Source organism: Gnatocerus cornutus, chromosome 2 (assembly GCF_029298725.1).
Source record: "Gnatocerus cornutus isolate USDA-ARS CGAHR chromosome 2, icGnaCorn1.1, whole genome shotgun sequence".
In the NCBI taxonomy this organism is placed as follows: domain Eukaryota; kingdom Metazoa; phylum Arthropoda; class Insecta; order Coleoptera; family Tenebrionidae; genus Gnatocerus; species Gnatocerus cornutus.
In genome coordinates, this window is record NC_142234.1 from 13,461,240 (window position 1) to 13,485,553 (window position 24,314).

The 24,314-nt window shown below is 33.6% G+C and overlaps 5 protein-coding genes across 7 annotated transcripts in view; 3 read left to right on the forward strand and 2 right to left on the reverse strand.

Annotated features, from left to right (window-relative positions):
- The window catches only part of nrm (neuromusculin), a 176,618-nt gene that overhangs the window by 50,663 nt on the left and 101,641 nt on the right, over window positions 1-24,314 (reverse strand). For all 3 annotated transcript variants that reach the window (XM_088031039.1, XM_088031036.1, XM_088031037.1), the window contains exon 3: window positions 22,650-22,804. In XM_088031039.1, the coding sequence (XP_087887165.1) occupies window positions 22,650-22,804 (155 nt within the window). The remainder of the gene's footprint in view (window positions 1-22,649; window positions 22,805-24,314) is intronic.
- LOC148179241 (uncharacterized) lies at window positions 2,477-3,023 on the forward strand. The gene is made up of 3 exons (XM_088031041.1): window positions 2,477-2,557; window positions 2,607-2,804; window positions 2,850-3,023. The coding sequence occupies exons 1-3, from the start codon at window positions 2,543-2,545 to the stop codon at window positions 2,952-2,954; spliced, it is 318 nt and encodes a 105-aa protein (XP_087887167.1). The 5' UTR covers window positions 2,477-2,542; the 3' UTR covers window positions 2,955-3,023.
- On the forward strand, window positions 3,346-3,805 carry LOC148179242 (uncharacterized). Its single transcript, XM_088031403.1, has 3 exons — window positions 3,346-3,370; window positions 3,431-3,628; window positions 3,677-3,805. The coding sequence occupies exons 1-3, from the start codon at window positions 3,359-3,361 to the stop codon at window positions 3,803-3,805; spliced, it is 339 nt and encodes a 112-aa protein (XP_087887529.1). The 5' UTR covers window positions 3,346-3,358.
- Window positions 7,055-7,978, forward strand: LOC148179243 (uncharacterized). Its single transcript, XM_088031404.1, has 6 exons — window positions 7,055-7,059; window positions 7,143-7,256; window positions 7,321-7,323; window positions 7,406-7,475; window positions 7,527-7,676; window positions 7,741-7,978. The coding sequence occupies exons 1-6, from the start codon at window positions 7,055-7,057 to the stop codon at window positions 7,888-7,890; spliced, it is 492 nt and encodes a 163-aa protein (XP_087887530.1). The 3' UTR covers window positions 7,891-7,978.
- On the reverse strand, window positions 12,400-13,995 carry LOC148179244 (uncharacterized). The gene is made up of 4 exons (XM_088031040.1): window positions 13,480-13,995; window positions 13,117-13,428; window positions 12,917-13,061; window positions 12,400-12,527 (listed from the first exon to the last, which is right to left on the reverse strand). Exons 1-4 carry the CDS (start codon window positions 13,891-13,893, stop codon window positions 12,430-12,432), a joined length of 969 nt encoding a protein of 322 aa, XP_087887166.1. The 5' UTR covers window positions 13,894-13,995; the 3' UTR covers window positions 12,400-12,429.

Sequence of the window (24,314 nt, forward strand, 5' to 3'; positions counted from 1 at the left end):
AATGTGTCAGCGGGTCTATTAGCGAGACAGCTTGGTTTCTTGCACTGCAAAGGTTACAGCCCTGTCGCTTAATGTCGGACGTCGTCGCGACGCTGATTAATTGACGTCGCAAGGCTGGACCACCGACCGCGACCTTACTCCATTCGTCATCTTATCAAGTCATCGTACAGCTGCGCCGCAAGAAATTGAATGATGGCGATTTAGACAAACGACTGTTTGCTGAGGGAGTAAAGTTTGGCGTTAAGGTAGGTAATGTGCAAGTGTTATAGGACCCAACGGGCACACGTTTAACGCTGGAAGAAAAAGAACGAACGAACTGTAGCACGTAACACGCCACTTGATCACACATTCTCAAAGATAAAAAACTAACGGAAGATCGGGAAATACCTTGTTAAGGTTTTTATTAAATTTTCATTGCGGTGGATCTCTCATGAGAAGGAAATTAGCGGCATTAACATCAAAGAAACTAACATTAGGGAAATTGTTTCAACTGTTGTACCTACCATGCATAGTGAAAATACGATGACGCTATGCAGAACACTTTTACTTACCCTCCAGACATATTAAAGCGTAAATTAGCTCCTACGTTATGCCCAAACTTCCCCTAAATAATGAATCTCAAATTGTCATTAAAAACATATCAGTAGCAACTCGTGCCTGATCAATTATCGAAGGGCGGAGATAATGATGAGAATCAAGCATCAAAACATGAACAACCGCAGCTTTGCGATGTACCACAAATTGGTCAAATATTTACCTTATCGAATATTTACCTCTGCATCGGAGTAGACAAGCTTAATTATTTAGGTAGATGAGACTCTAAGCTGGTTTCAACAATTCTGCAAATTACTTAAACACCGAAGCCATCAGTACCTGGTGTAAAATTTAAGACAAAGCTTAACGATAATTTCGTGCTATCATGTCAGCAAAAAGAGAAAGCTATCAGGTGCTCGAAGATCTTTTCCATTTTACTGTAAGTGGAAATAACATTACAGTCTTTCTAACGCTCAACGAGCAGTTTTTTCTTCTACTTACTTGTAGTTATGATTATGATTCAGACATTTAAAGCTTCCATTTTCTCAAGTCAAAAAAATGAAGTAATTACGCTCCATTTTCTTAAGTTTTGGAGAAAATTACTAGAAAGGCGGTTAATCGAGTAAATCAATAAAATGCAGTGAAGCTAGACGGAAATTAAGTGCACATTTTCTCAAAGCTTTGCTTATTTGTAGAGATTATGGTATGCCCGAAGTGATGAACTTACAGTAGACGACTTTTTGGTACGTATCATCAACCGTAAAAGTTTAAGGCGCCGTAAAATTAATTTTTCTGGATACTGACAAGATGCATCGAAAAACTGGAGCAAACTGTAAGTTTAAGGCACTACGATAGAACTTGTTTGTTTTTCAGAGAAAAAAAACTTTGAATACATCGAATAAGAATTATTTAGATGGTATCAGATAATGAAGTCTCATAAAAGATGAAAAAAGACAGTTATTGTAGGACCGTGTTAATAGTCCCATTTTCGATTGCTTATCCACGATGTCCCCGTTTTCTGGTCACATTTATGGCATTTTTAATGTCTACTTTACGACTGGTTTTATGCCGTACATAAAGTGCAGTGAGGACTATCGCACAAAATCACAATAACACGTACCTTTTTCGCCCTTTATCAACAAATTCAGTAATATTCCAGTCGATGCAGCATGATAAATCGATGAATACGCGACAACCCTGTCCATTGCACCCGGCTGCCTTCATTCGCACATACACCCTTTGCATCCTGTATGCGGCGATCGAGCAGTAAATACATCACAGTGTATCGATGGGTTCCGGTCACTGGTTCCGGTTCACCGGAAACGTCCGGGTACAACAGGATATAGCTCTGTGGAAGATCCTGCCGTCATCTGCCGGCAGATGCCACGGAATCCCACTTCTGAATTATTAACAGTGGCCATCGAGAATCGCAATCTGGGTAATAGAAGACGTGCACTAAACGTAAGCGCCGCAGATTATAACGACGGTTTTGGAATCATTGTTCTTGAATTATTCATCTCTTTACGAAGAAGCAGCTTCGTTTTAAGTTATAAAACACCTGGAAAGATCGAGGAGGTAATAATGATGTCGGAGGGAGACAGCGGGAGCTCGGGATGGTCGCATTTTTGAGATTTTACAACCGGGAAAATAGTTTAAACGTGGAATGGGTTGGACAAGGCGCCTGCAATGACCGTCACTGAATCTTACAAGAGAAAGATCGAATTTACGGTGGCGTTCCTGAGAAAAGGAAGAACTATAATTCCGTACTAAAGCGAGAACCTTACCGTCCGAACCACCAACACACAATAAATAAAAAACCTCCTATTTAAAAACCATTTATAATACATGTTCCACATTTAATGTCCGAAAGGGAACACAAATTATATTTTACCATCAATTTATGGTGCATATTTAATTTAAAATGTCACTCCAGCACTGATAAATAAACGAGCTGACGGTCTGTTTTTCCGTTATTGTGTCCATATATAGAATCGACCGTGCGTTCAAAATGGACAAACTCCTCGTTAGTTAATATTTTCCGAAATTTCCAACCATAAAGAAATTAATTTCAGCGAGTATCCTTATGCCTTTTTCTACTTTTGGCTTTTGGACAGAAATCTTTACAGCAAGACGGTCTTCAGGCGACTTGCCAAGCTGCACGAGATCTTCAATCGGAAATAAGACAAGCCCTGTCATTTATGGGACAAAATGTGCGGAATGCAACGAGGGTAGCAGCAAATTTCGGTCAATACTTGGGCAACAACGCTGAAGTATGTATGAATTTTAGTACGTTCTCTAAAAATGCAGTTTTTTAGAACGCAACTCAACGGCTCTCAAATTTAATAATAAGATTGCTATTTCCCTTCAACCGACGCAGATCGTCCCCTAGGCCCACCAGAAGAGTGAGAATAATAAAATAAAAAAAAAATAAAATTTGTTCAAACAATGGATGCGCATGAATTTAAGAATAAGGTGATGGTAGTAAAGAACTGGAACAAAAAAAAAATTTGATTTATTCTATTAATTTATTTATGTATCAATAAATATGACTATCAGTTTGAATTTTCAATTCAATTTTCCAATCAAGTTTAAGGCTAAAATTGCCGCCAACGCTCCACCCACCCTCTTCAAATGACTGTTCCCAATTAAGATAACTTATTAATAATAAATTCACCAGTTTAAACTGTCGCCCTAGAACATAAAATACTCTTTATCACAAACTGACAATGGCGCATATTTAATTCAAATGTCAGGAAAACAGTAATAAATAAATACACCAACAAAGCATTTTAGTCATTTCGCAGAATCGATTTTACGTTTCAGAATGCCGAAGCCAGTTAGTTACATTTTTTGTTCCATTCTGTGCTTAAATAAACAAATTCTATTTTATTTACAGAGCGCAATTTTCCTAATTGCATTGTTCCTATGCTCGGTACAGAACTCTTATCAACAAAATGGTCTACGTGTAGCTTGTAATGCTGCAGGACGAGTTGAGAGATATTTTTCTCAAGCGATGTCAGATGTGGGGAAAAATATTCAAAGTGTGGGTAGGATGTTTGTAAATGTTACGAATTATTTTACCAACACGACTCAAGTAAGAATTCTTTGCTAAATTTTTTTATCAAGAGGTTTTTTATTTTAGAGAGCTGTACGTCGCATTAGCGATGTGATCATTAGAATTATTTTTCCATTTAACAGGACTTCTAGAAGAGCAAGAATAAACCTTTTAAGACGCAATCCAATTACAACCGAAAGAGAGAATCTTAATTAGTGGATTCGTTTTTAAAATACTGTAGTTGCATTTTTAGTTTCTTTTTAAATACAAAATATGACTTCTCAGACTATTTTATTTTATTATTTCTCCCACTAATTTCAAAGTGATAATGATTTTTTCTCTACGTGCGCAATAAACATGCCATTCTGAAAGGACGTTCATGTCATATCAATACGTTACTGTGTCTTAAAGACTTCTTAAACGCAAGTTCTAATACGGGAGTTTTAGTTCTCATGCACTTTCCAAGCAATGTCGAAAACCGTCGGTGATTCTAGTTTAATTTTGCATCGAGAATAATATTTTTCTTGCAGCTGTTACTGTTTGTGTTGCTAGGTTTAGTAGCCAGTACTATGGCTCAGGGTGGATTACAGCCTTACTTTAACATTATAGACAACTTTATCCAAGCACTGTCCCAAGGAATAACTGGTGGATCAGAAGGTTTACAAAGTATCGCAAATTTCATGGGAGCTATTATAAGATTTGGAGAAAATATATTTTCGGTAATGCAACCACAGCTAGGAGTTAGGGTTGTATTAAAAACTTTACCCTAAGATTTTCTTTCAGTTCTTTCTACAGTTCTTTAGATTTATTTTTGCACCGTTCACTCTGTTCGGATAAGAGGATATTTTCAAAATTACACAGTGGATGAAGGAGCCAAAGAAGTCGTACTTACTATATTTTTAGTTTAGTTTTATTAACCCATTTTGCATTTACAACCAATTTTAGTTAACAAGTGCGCCACAAGATTACAAATATGCACCAATTGGGAAAGTGAAAACGCAATTTTACTTTTAGTTAAGTGTGTTGTAGCTTTATTGTCATGTCCATAATAAATCTGTCACTTACGACAAAACTTGCAAGATTATCTTAATGAAATACGTTTATAATAAACTTAGCACCAATAAAAGTTAGCCTTCGCATAGTGCGTTTAGTTCAGTTCCTAGAATTTGTTAAACCAACATGTCTAAAATAGTTGAGTACATTCGTGGTCTTTGAGTAAATCTGAATATTTTTTCTTACAGTCGGTGCTATTCCTGCTGATGTCTCTGTTTATGATGGCTATGGCTCAGTCCGGAATACAAGCAACGTTTAACGCAGTAAATAATCTTGTTTCTGCTTTAGTCGACGCCGCGGAAGGAGGATCGGAAGGAGCTGAAAGTGTAAATAGTTTTATAAGATCTACCTTTAGATTTACTCAAGATTTAATAACGGTAAGGCAAAGAAGAGATTGAAAACATGGTAACACTTTCCTTTGTAGATTGTTCAGCAGTTTCTTCAGAGTATTCTGTTTCCTATTTCTATATTCGTTAAGAGGAGTGTTCCGGAAGAGTAGCAACCGATTTAGCGACACAACATTGTTGAATATTGATATAGGAAATGTACTGAATAAATAAATGTGTGAATATACCAACATTTGAAAATATCACTATCTGCGTGGACACAACTGTTTTATGTTTAAAGTACATACACAAATATATTAGCTAATTAATTTAAAGCTAGTTAATTATTTGATTTTACAAATTTAGTGACGCCCGAATGTGTCAATAAACATTTAATTTTATGTCAAATGGCTCGTTATCTCAACGGTAAAAAAATGCCAATTATAGGCCTGACCATTCAAGCAATTTTTGTCATTAGAGTGCATCACCTGAAGTTACCATGTCTAAAATTGTAAGATTTCTATGTGAAGAAAAACTTTAACATTATTTTAGGCACTTTTGTTTCTTTTAACTTTCTTATTGAAAGAAACTGTTGGTCAAAACAACACTACTAACAATTCTACCGCTGCAATAACATCTCAAATTGAGACTTATATGAATGCTTTCTTCAATGTGGTTAATCGATGGTCTCAAAGTACCCAAAATATTGAAGGAACTCTAACAAGTATAATGCAAATCTTTGCAAATATTGTAGCAGTGAGTACATAATTTTACCGACATTTTGACGAAATGTAATAAATTTATAAATTTTTAGACTTTGCCAGATGTTTTGAACAGACTTCAAGTTCCCTCTAATATAATCCTAATTGGAAAACGAGCTGTTCAGGACGACTATTAATCGTGAAGCTCCATTATTGTAATAACAAATAATTAATAAAGCGTCAATTAAATTAAATTAAAAATTGTCCCCAAAACTGTATCTAATTCAAAAATACAAATATTTGCCGAATCGTTTTTGATGTGTTTAGTTTTTTTGTCCTTGGATGATTTTCTCCATTATCGCAGAATTTTGAGCGAATAAAATATTTACAGGCACTAAAACTGTATGAGTACATTGAAACAGAATAAAAACTCATCATTTTTTGTAAACCCATCAGATTAAAAAAAAATCCCGATTTGAACTAGCATCATACATTACATCGAACGCTTCTGTGAAGTTTCCAACTTTCCTCATTACTACCATTTGGAGCCAAGACGTTAAAAACTATTAAAGTGCTTATAATTCCAAGAAAAATGATACCAAAAGTTTTGTTTGGTAGTTGTTGTTACTTCTTTTCAGCGGAATGTTGCATGTAAAGATGAAAATTAAAGTAAAAGTTGTAACTATGGGAGTTTGGCAGCAAAATTAGAAATACTCCTGGGGCGTGTGAGGATTATTGGGTGTATTTACGCCAATAGATGTATAATTCATGGAATAAACAGTGCATAATCAGATTATTGTGGTTTACATAAAGGGGAGATTCCAAAAAGGCAACATTGAAAGAATGAAATTATGCACTAAACAGTCTGTTTAATTTTTGTTGTTAGTTTTTTATCTACTGAGTGTTAAGGGTACTAGATGTCCATAATGTTCATATTGAAAGATAAACCACCACGATCAATAGTTTTAAATAATTGATTTGGCACTTAAAGCTTTTAAAAGTTTTATGCCCTACTATTATTACTAAGATGAGCCGAAATTAAATTTCGGACGGTTTATTTGGTCGTTGCATCTAAAGATGACTTTAGTTTATAAATATAAATAACTCTTTGACGGATATTGATATTAACTTATTACCCACTCAAAATTCAATGCACATCAAAGTTCTAATTGCTTTGATAAATCATCATTAAAACTCTATTTAGCATTTAGTATAAGAAATAAGGTTTAATAACATTTTCATTGCCAATTTACTCCCACTCTAAAATTAAATAGAGTCATCATACTTGCAAAGCATCTAAAAAATAATTTCCAGTAATTAAATAAAAAAAAATCGACGAAATCTACTGAACAAAAACGTCACTTTAATTTAGTGGCCTTCCATTCATGTTGTCCTTAAAATTCAGGATTTGCATTTTTAATTCTGATTTTGCGCTTATATTTTGTTTGATTCCGATTTAAATTATTTCAACAGACTGACGTTACACTTTTTATATTTTAAACATAGTAAACAATATTTTAAATTATCACCTTTACTTGAAAACATTAAAAAGATTACAGAAAATAGGAACACTGTAATGAACCGAGTGTAACCAGTTGAGTTATTATTTCGAAAATACGTAAATCGTGCAACTTTATCTATTTCTTAACAGAACGCATCAATAAATACCACACGTGCACTAATTAATTATATCTTATCAAAAGCTTGCGTATTTTTCGAAAATAAAATATTTTAAGCATAAATACGCGACCAACAAGTGGATGGTATGAGTTCTTCACTTATTCTCACAACAAGATGTTTAAACTAGTAAGTTTACATTAACACTACATTAATAATTTTCTAACTTATTTTTTACAGACTACTTTTTTCGTGCTGTGTTTGGCGGTTGGTATTTTGGCCCAAGGTACGGGTGCTTCGCTGAATCCTTTCCAGGCATTTTTTAGCCAATTCACACAGTTTTTCCAATTCTTCTTTCAAAATTACCAATCCTTTTTAAATTTCGTTACGGTGAGTATGATGACTTTATAACTACAACTTGAGCAGTTTTGGGAAATTGTTTTTGAATTTACAGCGCTTTTTTTTTCCGTTCGCCCCCCCAATTCCAGCAGCAACAACAGCAGCAACGAGTAATCTTGTAAAGCGAGACGTCCAGTCGGAGGGTTTGTGGGACAGTTTGGGGCTTAAAAATTTCGATGCTTATAATGCAGAACGCAAAGTGTAGTAACCACAGAAATTTTATTGCATAGTGAGTAGTGCAAGCTTTAGTCATAACCGCGTTGTTAGAATTAAAAATAAAAGTCCAACAATTACACGTGTTTTAATTAATTCTCTAATTTTATCCGTTGTAATCTGACAAAGCAGGGACTTCATTGGCAGTCTAATGCGATAATTTCACTCTGTCGGGGTTCCCGTTGAACTACATTTTTCCCTTCATTGGACTTTAGGGAGAGAGCAGAGTTGGAATGTCACTGTTTCTGGACTATGTGGTTTCATTTTTACATGCAGCTTAATGAGTTTACAACTCAACAACCGTAAAGAGCTTTTAGAGTTAATCGAGCTACTTGGCCACTACTTCACCAAAGAAGTACAATAAGTTCAGTTAGTGTCACTTCCCAACTCCACTAAGCTGGGTGAAAAGATGAAATGCTGGGTTTACGACTCAAAGGATTATCAAGCCGTTTACTAAATTAATTAACTTCATTACGATAGTTAAACGCCTACATCACAATACTTTAAGCGATTCTGTCACCAAAACAATCATTCTCCTAATTATGAAAAATAAAACAAAGCATTAACGACTTTTCAGTCATGAGCTGGCAACCCTATCCGCACTATAAACCCGCTTGTAAAAATTGTATCATAATCCTGGATTAAATTTGGCCCCCGTCCTGCATGACGTCCAGTTTTGTATAATTTTTTCGCATGTTGACGACACGATAAAAATTTTCAGCAGTTTTTCATAAGCGTCGCTCGTTGTTAATTTATATCTCGTTCATAACATCGAAACGTGGAAAAAAAATGAAAACAGCCGGACACACATCGGCGATGAATCGCACCCCCGTGAAAAATCGCCCCGCAAAATCGAAGTCCGTTTTTCATTGTAAAAAATTCTTCATGGGCGTGCATGTAAATGTTCGCGGTGCTGCTCAGGGAGTTGAGATTCATTTCGTCGATTCGACGACAGAGGTCCTAAACAATTTTATGGGGCGACAGGGTTGAATTTAGAAGGTTGGAACAAGGCCCCTTTGTGGCAGTAACAATTTATGGAGGAAACAGATTTTAGCAAATTCGAGCTATTACAAATATTTGTTGTGACAAAAAATCCTAAGAATGGCATTTCAGATCGTCTGGTTGGGGGTCGCTGCATAGCCTTAATACCGAGAGTCAAAGGTTATTGTAGAATATCGGGGTCCAATAAATCCGCCCTCGGCAAGCCATAACACTTAAGTTGTTCAGAGGCTGTGTGTTACTCAAAGGAGTCGAACTTGTGACAGGCATTTGATTTCTTGCCGGAACCGCAACACAAGTCGGACATGTTAGTTTATGGTATTTTTCGCACCATTTATCGGTATCTAGACACCGGCGATATGTTACAGCTTTCCTGGAGATGTTCGGGGAAGCTGAGGGGGCGACGTTGGGGCGAATTTAAAAGGCTGCGCGGTCCTATCATTGTGGCGATATCTTGAAATGATTTATGTTGGCGTGGTGTTGCTGTAATAAATCGCGCTGGATTTTCCATCGGCTCGTTTCGGTGTTGAACGCTTTCCAGGGGGAAAAAGAAATCAGTGATTTATTTGGTCCACTGTGGATATGGACGGATCAAATGGATCTAATTCGCTGTGCTTGGAGCTAGGATGGACGGATTTTATGTTTGCTTATAGTTCGACGGGTGTTATGTATGCTGGACGGTTAGAACGTTCCGGCAAAAAGTTTACGTCTCCTTCGCTGCTGATCTTTGGATGTTATTAAAAGTTTTGAGTCATTACTTTGAAGTTGACGAGACTTTAAAAGGAAATGTTTTGAAACCACAGATGCACAATAAATAAAAATCATTTTAATGCCCATATTTTGAAAACTGTCCAGAATAAACAAAGTCGGAAGTCTGACGTATGGAATATCATCACTACACAGCAGAGTTCAAGAAAAGCTTGCAAACAAGACTTCATTTTTAATTTCTGCTCCAATATTATGTACCTATGCAAAATCTGCGAAATATTTAAAAGTTCAGAATTTTTTAGCCGATTGTAAAGAAAAAAATGTAAAATAAAAATTTAGTCAAAATCTAGAAAAAAGATTAATAAAATCCTAAAATCCTGAAATAAAAAACATCGACAAAATCAGAAGAAAATCATGTAGGTAGATTTGAAAAATTAGAAAAAATCTAAAAAATTAAATCAAATTAAAAGGTTTTTTTATTAAAAATAAATGTTTAAAAATGGAAGAAAGATAGGCTGGCTAAACTTTAATCTTACAAATTTAAATTATTACGGGGATTCAATGAATCGGAGTCCAAAATGAAAGAATTTGAGTTTCACTTACATCTCAAAACACTGAAAGGCTTTAAGAATCGAAAAAAATATTCAACATTCAAAGAGGACTTTACGAAAAAAATCCAAATTGTCAAAAGGAGAATATTTTCCGATTTCTATTCAACATAATCATTTCTCCCAAACTCAATTTTGTAAAAGCTCTATTTCCGTTTTTATCTTCTTCTTCCGGTGCTTGTCCCTTTCAGATGATATTATGTAAAAACGTCGAATCATATTTCCCTGCAAATAAGAGATGACCGCAACCAAAATAATTGTAAAACCTATGTTTCAAATTTTGTTTCATTGCTCAGTGATAATGGACAATTTTAATTAAACATGCTTTGATGGGCTTTATAGGAAATTTGACATTACAAAGTAATGATTGGGCTTACGTGTGCAACCAGGCGTAAAATTTCCAATTTTGGCATAATTAAATTGTAATAAATAATAATGTACCTTTAAATGTAGTGAATAATTTTCAGTATTCAGAGATTCTTCAAATTCTTCAAAAGCCAAATTTAATTTAGAATTCAAGAAAATCTTAAAATAGTTAAATTTCGGTTACTGATTGTGGTAAACATGACAATAGTACATTAATAAAATCAACAAGTATTTTAATTTCTATTATCCACCCTGGTGATTGATTCTAGTATAAGAGTAGTGATACAAAGCCGGTTCTGCAGCGGAAGTCGTAATCTCGAGCGCCCGTCCGGTGATGTATTGCTGGTCATCTACCAATCAGGCGCACAGATGGTGTCGGCGGCTCTTCCGGCGTATTGCTGGTCATCTGCCAATCAGGTGGCGGGTGATTTAAAAATTTGACAGATGGCGGTGGGAATTTGACAGCTGGTGGCGGGAAATTGAAATGTGTAGCCGGTTGGAGGCGCCGCGAGCCGATAAACAGTTCAATTTGCGCGTGCGCGGCTAAACGGCGGGAAATTTAAAAATTTGACAGATGGCGGTGGAAATTTGACAGCTGGCGGCGGGAAATTTGAATTGACAGATGGCTGTAAATTTGACATTTGATCGTTCAAGATGGCGTCTTTAATTGTGACAGCTGGTAGAGGATCAAGATGGCGGTGACGGTTTGGGTGACAATCATAGAGGGCGCTAGAGAGAGAGCAAAAAATTCAAAAAAATTTGAGTGCGGTTCTCGGAAAAAATTGCAATTTCTCGGAAAAAAATATTATAATTTCTCGGAAAAAACATGTAAAATAGTTCGTTATTTGGGTGTGGTCATTTGGTCTGATTTCCGCGTTTCTCGGAATAACCGCAAACATTGATAACAGACCAAACTAGATGTTTTCAAACAAGACAAAAATTTAAAATAGTTCGCAGGGTATAAACAAGGTGTTTGAGATTTTCAGTCGCTGCTTGTATTTTTTATGAGACTTTTGGTGGGTCGTATGTACGATTTTCAGTAGCGAGATATTTAAAAATGGTGGAGTGCACGCCATCTATCCATCGTGGTGTGGTAGAAATCTGTATTATCGATTAAAAAATTTTCTGGAAATATGTAAAAAGTGTATGGGCAATGACACTATTATAGCGATCGAGTACCTATATAATAATAAATTAATGAAAAAAAAAAAATTCTGCAGGTCGTCTAATGTATGCAGGAATCTGGAATCAGGAATCAACATTAGTAGATGTCATATTTTTAGCGCAAATTTTAAATTCGATAAGAGGTGTGTGAGTGGGTGGTGCGTGCAAATATAAATCCAATTGAACTTCCGTAATTTACAAGTATTCAAAATGAATACGCAAACAAGAGAAGAAGTCAAATCAATTATTAGAAACCGATGCCCCAATCGTAAATTTGTAAGTTTATGATCTTTATATAATATATTTATGTTTTATTTTAACCTATCTTTATCAGTTTGTCTTGGTGTCTCTTGAAAAACTCCCTGAAGATGCTGAAATTCTCAACATATCAGGGTGTGAACTAGGCAGTGTAGGTTGTATAAACAATACATGGGGCCTACATATTTACCATAAGGTGAGTTCCTTTTTTCATATGTTTTCAATTCAAGGAATTTATTTTTGAATATCTTCACAGTATCCTGAGACAATTCGAAGGCGTGGAAGACCACGGAAAAGGAAGCCTTCTTTTCAATTTATTGCTTTGTAAATATATTATATACAAATAAAATTAAATAAAAGTATAAAGTTTTATTTATTATTCAAAATAAAGGGCGTGCAATATAAGCAATAAAGAATTACTTAACTAATTACAAATATGAAAAGCGTGTTTGGCGTTTTTTGGTAAGGAGCTTATATTTTTTCTTATTATAGTCGTCGTCGTCGTCGTCCTCATCGTTGCAGTGATCTGTGAGAAAAATATTATCAATATTTCATAAGAATGATCATCAATGTGATGATTAGAATAAATTGAATAATGATCCCCACGAAAGTGAATTAATTTTATTTAAACTAATAAATCGTTTATTGTCAAAAGGTGATAAAGCTTTTATTAATTTTAAATGTGCAAAGTGATGTATTTGAATTAAATGTATTCTGTCGTACCCATTTTTAAAGCTGAAATAAACGATAAAGCGATAAATAGCCTGTTCAGAATACGATTTTTCACAATACCTACATTTCATAACTTGAATTTAAATTCGAATCTAACGAATAAATTGTGTTAAATCAATCTTTATGCGGTAAGTGATGTTAATATAGATGTTAGTGTTAAAATCAAGACATTGATATTATTACCTCTATTTTTGTGCTTCAACTTTCTCGACTGTGGCATGTATGAATTTGATCCTGCTGATATTTTAACGAATTTGTCGATTGAGAGAGTTAGAAATAAAATTGAATCAAGTTGCCATCCACTTCCAGACGATTCAAAATTACATGTCTGCGAATGAAAAATTAAATTAATACTAATAATAATAAGACATGTAAGTACTTACTTGGGCAATGAGATTTCGAAATAAAAGCGTCAAAATATCGTGTAGTTTGTCATTCGTTGTTGTTTTCAAAAATATTTTATTTTCAGTAGTAAAGTATTTATTTTCTCCGTTGACTTTATCATCATCCGCCAGCCGTAACACATATTTGCTACATAATTCCAAATTAAATTTGAGAGCACCCAATTGTTTAATTTTTTTATGTAACAAATCTTTAATCATATTCATCGAATCAACCAACAACTCGAAAAGTTCCACATGGTTATGGTTGTAGAGAATGTAGGTCTCAACGCGCGATTTGAACGCCAATAATGGCTGTAAAGGAGAAATTAATACCAAAATTTAGTTAAAATAAAGACTACTTACTTTGATTAGAGATAACCTTCGTAGTGGAGCTGATGTTAATGATGATGTTGATTGCTGGTGCTGGTGCTGCTGCAGTCCACTTCCTTGAGGTTGATGATGATGATGATGGGAAAATGCTTGTAGTTTTTCGTCTAGTAAATGTTTTAAACATTGAAGTTGAATAAATTTTGTTTGATTTTTGCGTTTTTCCCAGACAGATTTTGATGAACTCAACAATAGGTTTTTACATTCTTTTGTTGACTTTGCAATTTCTTCATTGATTTCGGTCACATTTTCTTTCGAATCCAAAGAAATATTGTTCAACATGTTTTCTATGTTCTTGATTTGTTCATCCATGCTAGTAGATGATGTTGATGAAGATGCTGATGATGACGATGACGACGACGATGATGATAGTTTCGTTGATTTATTCATGTTTCTCAAATTCAAAAACGTTGGCCTTTTCTGCCTTACCAACGTCTTTCTGCCCTCTGAAGATGATACTTGATCCTTTACCGCTCAACAAATAATTTCGAAGCTCGGAATTATCCAAAAAGTTTTGCGCCAAACGTTTTGGTAAAAAGAGATCACCTTTTCCATCAACAGAACAAACAACCGAATTTCCAAATTTTGTTTTAATACACTTTATATTAATAATTTTATACGAATGATCAACTACTAAGTCTTCATTTGCCCGAACACGATTGGGCAATGTGCATGAAGCGGTGTCATTTAATGACTGAAGAGTATTATGATGATTGGAATTCATTTTAATGATTTAAGTAATGCACGCGGACAGTAAAACTAGAATGAAGTGTCTGAAACTGAAATAAATAATAGATCTCCTTGTATGAAATAATTTATTACGTCACACAAAAATGATAAACAAAAGCGTAAATTTGATTGGTTCTAAAATTAAAATATTTCATCATCGGTAGAAACCACCGAAGAAGAGGAAGAAGACGATGAAATATGTACAGTACTTGCTAATGTATATTTTTTCGAATGTAATTTAATACAACACCTTTTAAATGACTGTATTGAAAATAATGGTTTGTTGATGCACCATCCACACCAAGACCCAGAATCACCTACGTATTGGTACAATTTAGTAGATTTTATGACATAATGTAAAACAACTTTTTTTAGTTTAATACTAAAATCTGAATAAGATGTAACGTTTAATGAAATTATGTGGTCCACACATTTAAAACATACTCCAAACATACAGAGGTATTCATCATCACCAAACGTAACATCATAAAAATCGAAATTTATGCAAATGTACTTGTATCTTTGAATATTTCGAATATGTAGTCCGTATTCATTATAATAAGGGTTTTGGTATATCAGTAATTTCATAAAGTTTTCACACTTCACTCTTTCACCCCACGTATAATTTTGATTAAGACAATTTTCACATTGACAATTAGCAAATTCGGTACCACTTTCAGCATTTTCAACGGAGATTATAATATCATTCTCAAGTCTTTCAGTCCAATAAAATTTGAGAAAATCGTACCATAAAATTGTCGGTAAAATATTGTATAAATTAACAATGCTATTTCCAAATGGAAAAGATTTTATTATTTGTATAAACGTTAAGTTTTGCAACGATTTTGGAGCTGAACCACTCATTTTTACTGTAATTGATTGATTGATTAGCAAACGACAGCACGACTTATTGCAATTGATTCGACTGGAAATATAAGAATATAAAACACGGAACTTTACCACTGAGGGAACGTTTTTTAATAAATCTGGGAAACCACGATTACCATAAATTACGTAATTGAACGGAAAACCTAACCAATGAACTAATTTGATAAAAAGCTGTAGTTTTCCTTAATATTTCATTAATCAGTAATAAAGTTAAAAACTGATTTACTCATCATTCTGACAAATTGGGATAATTTAAATCAAATTGTTTTTCATTAGAACAATTTATTTCGAATATCGACAAATCTTTAATATTCGATGGGGTGAACACAATTAAATTCATATTATTAAAAACCGTTAACACTGATCGAGTTGGTGATGTAATATTTTCTACAGATAAGACGGAAACATTACCACTAACAGAATGTTTTTTATAAAACACGGAAACCACTTTTACCACAACTTCGTATTTTTACAAAATCCTTTAAACTAATTTGTTAAAAAACGGTAGTTTTATTAGCATTTTATTTATAAAACTTATAAAAAATATAATATAAGTATAATTAAAATTTTTAATTTACTCATTATCATCTTCTATTTCTTCTCCTTCTTCTTCTTTATTTTCGAATGTTACAAGCCGAGATAGTAAATTCTTAATTTGAATCAAAATGTTTTCATTGGGGCAATTTATTCCGAATATCGACAAATCTTTGATAGCGGATCGTGTGACCGCATTTAAAAATTCATCGAACTCAAAGAAATTCATTTTATTAAAAAAGTACATTTTTCCGTTAACATATCGTATTGCACCTAATAATTTATGTGCAGGAACGCCTGGAAATCGTTCCGATATCAAGCCGACACTATTTATTTTATTAGAACACGGATTAATGTTTACAAATTTATTATGATCGAGAAATAATATCACATCACCAGAATAAGTCATTAATGCTGAACGAATTGGTGATGAAATGTTAAACATTTTTTCTACAGTTATCGGGTTATTATTTTTACTTGATAATGTTAATTGAGGTAATTTTACGATATAAATTTGATTTTTTACAATAATCATTACTTTTTCTTCATTATTTGAAGGCAATTGAAATATTACAGAAATTTCCTTAAAATCCAATGGAAGAAATTTCAACCAATCAGTAATTAACATTGGTTTCGTATATGAATTTTTTCCAATTTCGATTAACCATACCCATTTTTTGTAAAAAAAATAAAAATGGTTTTTTACAATTAAAAACGTACTGATTTTTTTATTTAATTTACACAAATCCGGATATGTTTCATTTTGTCCTGAACTCGATGAAGATGAGCTGATACTAGTGGTAGCTGTAGTAGTAGTAGTTGTGGTTGTTGTTGTAGGAAAAGTATTTTCATTCTTCTGGTTAATGCTTTTGGTAGTAGGCAAATATGTTCCATATAAATTTTCAATTGCTCGTATATCATCAGTATCTAAAGATTTTTTACCATGTTGATAATAAGCATACATAATAGATGAATTTATATATGAATGTTGTAATCCTAAAGTATGTCCGATTTCGTGAAGAATAACAGACAAAAAATCTAAATCATTTTCGTTTGGGTTATCGTAAAAATTCCATCTTTCCGCTGAATCAATATGCACTTCCGATACATTTGAATGATTAGGATAATCAGCATGTGCTAAAACTCCTCCTTCTCCATCTAATTTACTAGAGCAGGGTCTTCGATGTATGAAATAAGAATGCACACCGTTGGCGAATGTAATAAAAATATTTGGAAATCTGCTGAATTCTCTTCGATAAACTTAAAATTGGTATTTTGCTCCCAAATTTGAAATGCTTCACGAATAATTTTTTTAATTTTTTCATCTCTCATATATGCACGCCACGTGAGGTTCATGTGATGCCATATTTTATCTTTCTTTACATTAAAATCCGATAAGGTATCCGGTATACCACAACGAGGACGTTCGATAAATTTTAATGTTTCGTTATCAATCTCTCCAGTCGAATTTAAGCTGTAGAATTCTTGAAATTCAAATAAAGCAGATCTTATTTTTTCGTTATTATTTTCTAATAATGATAAGGAGTCTGATGATGATAATGATGATGATGATTCGTCAGTACTATCACCGAAAAGATACCCATATTTATACAAATAATGAACTACAATTTTCTTTTCATCTTCACTATTACTGTTGAGATAATTCCCATAAATTATCATGCGATTTAAACATAACCACAAAACTAATAACAAAGTCGTTTTCATCATTATTTATTCGTAAAGATGAAGTGTTTAACTAAGAAAAAAATCGTAGTTACGTCTTTATATATCTATATTGAAATCAAATACATATGTATTTATAATTACATAGTACAAACATATTTATCATTACAATAGAAGCTGTAGGCACCTATGTATTACTACAATTCATATTGTACAATTTGATTTCTATTTAATTTATTGTATGTAAATGTAAGTAAGCCTGAAAGTAGTACGATTAGAGACATTTCAATAATCGATATAACTAACAAGAAATCATTGTAATGTTTGCATTTTGCTAATTTTACTTTTTCATCAAATTCATTAAAAATATTATTTACAACATTATTCCATACAGATGAAAAATTCATTGACGGTTCTGATGGTTTTATTATTGAAATTGAAGACGTAGTTATTGGTACTTCCGCTGACTGTGATAATTGTGTTGGTGGAATAAATAACGAATTTGATAATTTAATCCAATCAGAATCGAAATAAGATCGATTTTGAAAAACAAATCTTAATTTATAAAATATTGTTCGATTTGATGATGTCATCATACTCGTTATTGTTGGTGGCATCGTCGTCGTCGTCTCGGTTGCCGATATCGATGAATCGTAATCGAAATTATTTTCTTCATCTTGAAAAATTGAAAGTTGAAAATCTCGCCCCATATTTTTCATCATCATCCAATTATCAGGCCATGTATCGTTAAAATTATCACTAATGGAGATATAACATTCAATTATATCCGAAGTACGTTGTACATGTAGAATGTTGTTAATTAATACAACAAATAATACATATATATTCATCATCTTCTTATTGTGTTTTATGATGTTGTTGTTGATGATGATGATGATGATGATGATGATGATGGTTTCGTTTGATGTCAATACACCTGGGGCAATTTTCTAAAGAGGGTGGTGGTCCGTCAATTACATCGACGTTCTCGTTGTAGTCGTTGTCACAATAGTAATGTTCCAAACAGGGTAAATGATTTTTGATATCGGAATCTTCTTTAAAAATTGCTGGTAACTGGTTGTAAATTTGAAATAAATCAATCGAAGATAAATTAATCAATTGAAATTTAATTTTATCCAGTAGATAAATTTTGGTTTCTTCAAAATACAAAATTTCTTGTAATAACTTTTTCTGTCTAATCACTTCACTACAACGATTACTGCTGCTGCTGCTGCTGCTGCTGCTGCTACCGTTATTGCTACTACTGCTAGTATCACTACTGTTATTGTTCATAGCAACACACACACAAATAATTTGATTTAATTTGATTTATGGAAGATCATTTATATAACATTTCTCCCTCTTTTTTACTATCAGTTTTCATATAAAGATTATTATTTTTACCATTTTTGATGACAATAAATATTATACAATATGTATTTGAATAAAAATTTTGGTACAAAAAAAATCTTGATCTTATTTCAAAGGTTGCAACTCTCAAATATATGAGCTGTCACACTATTTTTCATCATAAATTTTGGATCAGTCTCATTACGTATGCGAAAAAGAGATAGAGCATTGTCGAAAGAGGAAACTATATGAAAGATTATTAAGACAAAAATCAGTCAGTGTTTCTACGTATAGAATGAATAAAGTGTCGAAGAGTGTTTCTGAAAATGGATCAATTTTGTTGTGAAGATGCAATCAAAATTTCAATAAGTAACATTGAGAATGATGCGTATTGTTCGTTTTCCGATTTTCTTCAAAAAAATAATGATAACATCATCATCATCAACAACAACAACAACAACATCACCATCAACACCAACATCGAGAAAAGTGTCATCTATAAATTTTATATCGATCTTATTCTTACGTGCAACAGATACATCGATAAAAAAATTTCATTTTATAGTGTAATGAGTGAAATAAAAAAAATACATCTTTTGTATAATAAACTAAAAGTGATTATTCCCCCCATCAAATGGAGATTTAAAACCAAATGCAAAAAATGTAAAAAGAAAAAGAAGACCATCAATTTACTGCGACGACTCCCGTAAGAATGATGGTGATTAAATTAGATCTTATTAGGTATGTAGTAGGAATAAATTTAGACCAATCATAATCATTATCAATAGGTACTTTATTTGTCATCTAGAAGAAAAAGAAGTTAGTTGTTAGCTAGCTAGCTAGCTGATAATATTGATGTGTTGGTGATTTCCTCAGCTCTCTACGAAATAATTAATAATGAAGATTATCGTGTGTGACATCCAAGGATTTTGTATTCCTGAATTTATTCCGAAAGAGCTTACACTGTTCGACGGAAAACAGATCAGCCATTACTTTTTCAAGTCTCCAACACCGTACCAATCACTTGATCCAGAATCGCGTCGACAAGTCAACTATTTAGAAAAATCGCATCACATGATACGATACACTTCAGGAATAATTCCATACCAAGAAATCGACAACATTTTAGGATATCATTTCGATTCCGAACATGGTGAGCGGGTCGATGTGATCTACGTTAAAGGAAGAATGAATGTAATTTTCTTAAAAGACTACTTCAAATATCACACCGACACCATTACATGGTCTCCTGAAATTATTAATATAGAAAAAGACGTCAACACCACAATTCAATGCATCGAGAAATTTCCAAAGGCCATTCCGTTCTGCATGTATCATGAATATGCTTCAGGAAATAAAAAACTATGTATTTGTAGCGCCAATAATGCACATTATTTATATAATTGGATATGTAATAATAAAATTTATAAGAAATAAAATTTGTGTTTCGAACACTTTTGTCACCTTCTACAAGCTTAATTAATACAAATTCATAATTAAAATGATAAAATTAGAAATATCAACGTTTGCGGTGAATGCAATATGCTTTCGTATCTGCAGGAAAACCACTTGCGGCTTCAATATCAACCTTAAGAATCGATTCGAAAGTCACTAACTTGGTTGATTGCACTTTAAAAATAATATTTAAATTACTACAACTACTCTGTACCTTGGAATTCAAATCATAGAGCTCCTTTAACCCTCTGGTCCCCTTTTTGTTGTTTCTTAAACAAATTTTAAATTACGTCGTAATTAATCTGACATCTGTTATAGCCAACTGGCATTGTGATTTTGTGAAGATTTTTGTTGGAAAAGCATTCCCGAAGTATCTTTTACCTTTCTGAGGGTAAATTGAGGTCTCTCGAACCCGATTTTTTCATTCGCAGACATGCAATTTTGAATCGTCTGGAAGTGGATGGCAACTTGATTCAATTTTATTTCTAACTCTCTCAATCGACAAATTCGTTAAAATATCAGCAGGATCAAATTCATACATGCCACAGTCGAGGAAGTTGAAGCACAAAAATAGAGGTAATAATATCAATGTCTTGATTTTAACACTAACATCTATATTAACATCATTTACCGCATAAAGATTGATTTAACACAATTTATTCGTTAGATTCGAATTTAAATTCAAATTATGAAATGTAGAAAAATCGTATTCTGAACAGGCTATTTACGACGACTCCTTACCTAAAAACGCCAAACACGCTTTTCATATATGTAATTAGTTAAGTAATTCTTTATTGCTTATATTGCACGCCCTTTATTTTGAATAATAAATAAAACTTTATACTTTTATTTAATTTTATTTGTATATAATATATTTACAAAGCAATAAATTGAAAAGAAGGCTTCCTTTTCCGTGGTCTTCCACGCCTTCGAATTGTCTCAGGATACTGTGAAGATATTCAAAAATAAATTCCTTGAATTGAAAACATATGAAAAAAGGAACTCACCTTATGGTAAATATGTAGGCCCCATGTATTGTTTATACAACCTACACTGCCTAGTTCACACCCTGATATGTTGAGAATTTCAGCATCTTCAGGGAGTTTTTCAAGAGACACCAAGACAAACTGATAAAGATAGGTTAAAATAAAACATAAATATATTATATGTATAAAGATCATAAACTTACAAATTTACGATTGGGCCATCGGTTTCTAATAATTGATTTGACTTCTTCTCTTGTTTGCGTATTCATTTTGAATACTTGTAAATTACGGAAGTTCAATTGGATTTATATTTGCACGCACCACCCACTCACACACCTCTTATCGAATTCAAAATTTGCGCTAAAAATATGACATCTACTAATGTTGATCGATTTGCAGATTCCTGCATACATTAGACGACCTGCAGAATTTTTTTTTTCATTAATTTATTATTATATAGGTACTCGATCGCTATAATAGTGTCATTGCCCATACACTTTTTACATATTTCCAGAAAATTTTTTAATCGATAATACAGATTTCTACCACACCACGATGGATAGATGGCGTGCACTCCACCATTTTTAAATATCCCGCTACAGAAAATCGTACATACGACCCACCAAAAGTCTCATAAAAAATACAAGCAGCGACTGAAAATCTCAAACACCTTGTTTATACCCTGCGAACTATTTTAAATTTTTGTCTTGTTTGAAAACATCTAGTTTGGTCTGTTATCAATGTTTGCGGTTATTCCGAGAAACGCGGAAATCAGACCAAATGACCACACCCAAATAACGAACTATTTTACATGTTTTTTCCGAGAAATTATAATATTTTTTTCCGAGAAATTGCAATTTTTTCCGAGAACCGCACTCAAATTTTTTTGAATTTTTTGCTCTCTCTCTAGCGCCCTCTATGATTGTCACCCAAACCGTCACCGCCATCTTGATCCTCTACCAGCTGTCACAATTAAAGACGCCATCTTGAACGATCAAATGTCAAATTTACAGCCATCTGTCAATTCAAATTTCCCGCCGCCAGCTGTCAAATTTCCACCGCCATCTGTCAAATTTTTAAATTTCCCGCCGTTTAGCCGCGCACGCGCAAATTGAACTGTTTATCGGCTCGCGGCGCCTCCAACCGGCTACACATTTCAATTTCCCGCCACCAGCTGTCAAATTCCCACCGCCATCTGTCAAATTTTTAAATCACCCGCCACCTGATTGGCAGATGACCAGCAATACGCCGGAAGAGCCGCCGACACCATCTGTGCGCCTGATTGGTAGATGACCAGCAATACATCACCGGACGGGCGCTCGAGATTACGACTTCCGCTGCAGAACCGGCTTTGTATCACTACTTATAAGATATATTTTTTTTAATTTTCAGAGATTATTTTATTTTTCAATATGTTTCAATGCATGCGCATTCTTTTTGATTCGAATTTTCAAATTTATCCGGCGACACTCTCATCCTTCGGAATTTATTTCTTCTAGTTTTTACTATGAAAGCACTTACCCAAAGTTGTAAGTTTTACGATTTGCACGACGTCACAGTTTTCACCCACTTCCAGATATGTTATTTCGCATTTGTAGGTCGCCTCGTCGTCGACTTTCACGGGGGAGATTTGTAACAAGGTCTCGTTTTTTGCCTCGTTATACGTCACATTCATCCTGGAAAGCAGAGAAAATTACAATTACCTAAACGAATCTGCACTTGAAGTGAATACATATACGGACACAAGGCGAGACAGGATGTCATTAATTAGAGACTTTCAAAAAAAATTGGAAAAGGATCCAGCAGAGATGTCGTTATCCCGTCGACATTTATTTTTACACAATAATGGAGGTAGTTAGTTTAACTTTATAATTGATTGAAGTAATAATTAAGAAGAATCGCGATTTGGATGAACTAGAGAGATGTTCTTGGTAGTCAATGCACCTCCCCACTTTGCGTAAAGTTGGCCGTTTTATTCAATTAAATAAAAATGTCCCTCCTGAAACGAGAGACTTAAATCCAACAACTTTTAATCCCCTAAGCTTTCCGAAATTTCGTTTCAAAGCTGTGTGTGAAATTATTCGTCTAGTTTCTCAAGAGAAATTTAAATCCCCAGCATCATTGTGGCAGACAATAATTGCGTAAAACCAGAATAATCTCTCCAGTGCGAAAAAACGAGATAAATTTATACAACACATTATCAGGTGTTGCTTCTCCCGAGTCATTAAGGTTGAGTTTTGATGATAAACTTCTTAATGAAGATTTCGCCAACGTTCATTGCATAAATTTGGATAATGTGATTTAGTTAGTGTAAAAATAGCCAGTTGGATAGTAGCTACATAAATTTAATAGTTAAACCAGTGGCGTGCTCATGATAAATCGTTAAAACTGATATGTGGCGTTCATTGTAAATTTCAATCTGAAATTGTTATAATTTGCAATAAAATAATAGTTAGGTATGCTGCTCGTATATAACAGATCTGCTGTTCTACCCATTTATGATTGAATTGAAATGTAATGGTTATTTACTGTTGCGAACGTTGGTTATCCACATTTATGCTCCCACCTACGCCCAAACAATTTCATTAATACAAAATTGTGCTAGATATAAGCATAATGGATTTTCACAAACTGTCCGTGCTATAGTTGCTATAAATTATAATTTATTACAATGATTTATATTCGCTTCCGTTAACTGCATCGGTCGTCGTCAATATTTTCCACAGTGTGGCAGATGGTCCGGGAAAAAGGATCGCGAAATTAGCCCATGAAATATCGTTTATGCTTCCGATTGCATTTTCCGATGTGGAAATAATAACAATAATAAAGAATGAAGGTGTCTGAACGCCTCCAAGATAAATTGTACGATTACCACAAACTCACATTTCATTATGTCAGGCTGCCTATTAAATTAAGTTTTGGGTGCTGATAAAATATTCATTGAACGAACAAACCAACACAGCTTTTTAAATAGAAGCAATTTTACCGGGGAACTATTTCAATTACACAAAAAATTGTCAGCGTTCGAGTTTACTTTTATATTTACATATTGTTGTTATTGTGTTTGGGAGAACTTTAAATCGCTTCGCCTGAATATGAAGTTTTGTATTTTTGTTCGAAACCCTCAACAGACCTCACTCTAGTCAGTAGACGTGGGTGAGACAAACTTAATTTTTCACTAAATTT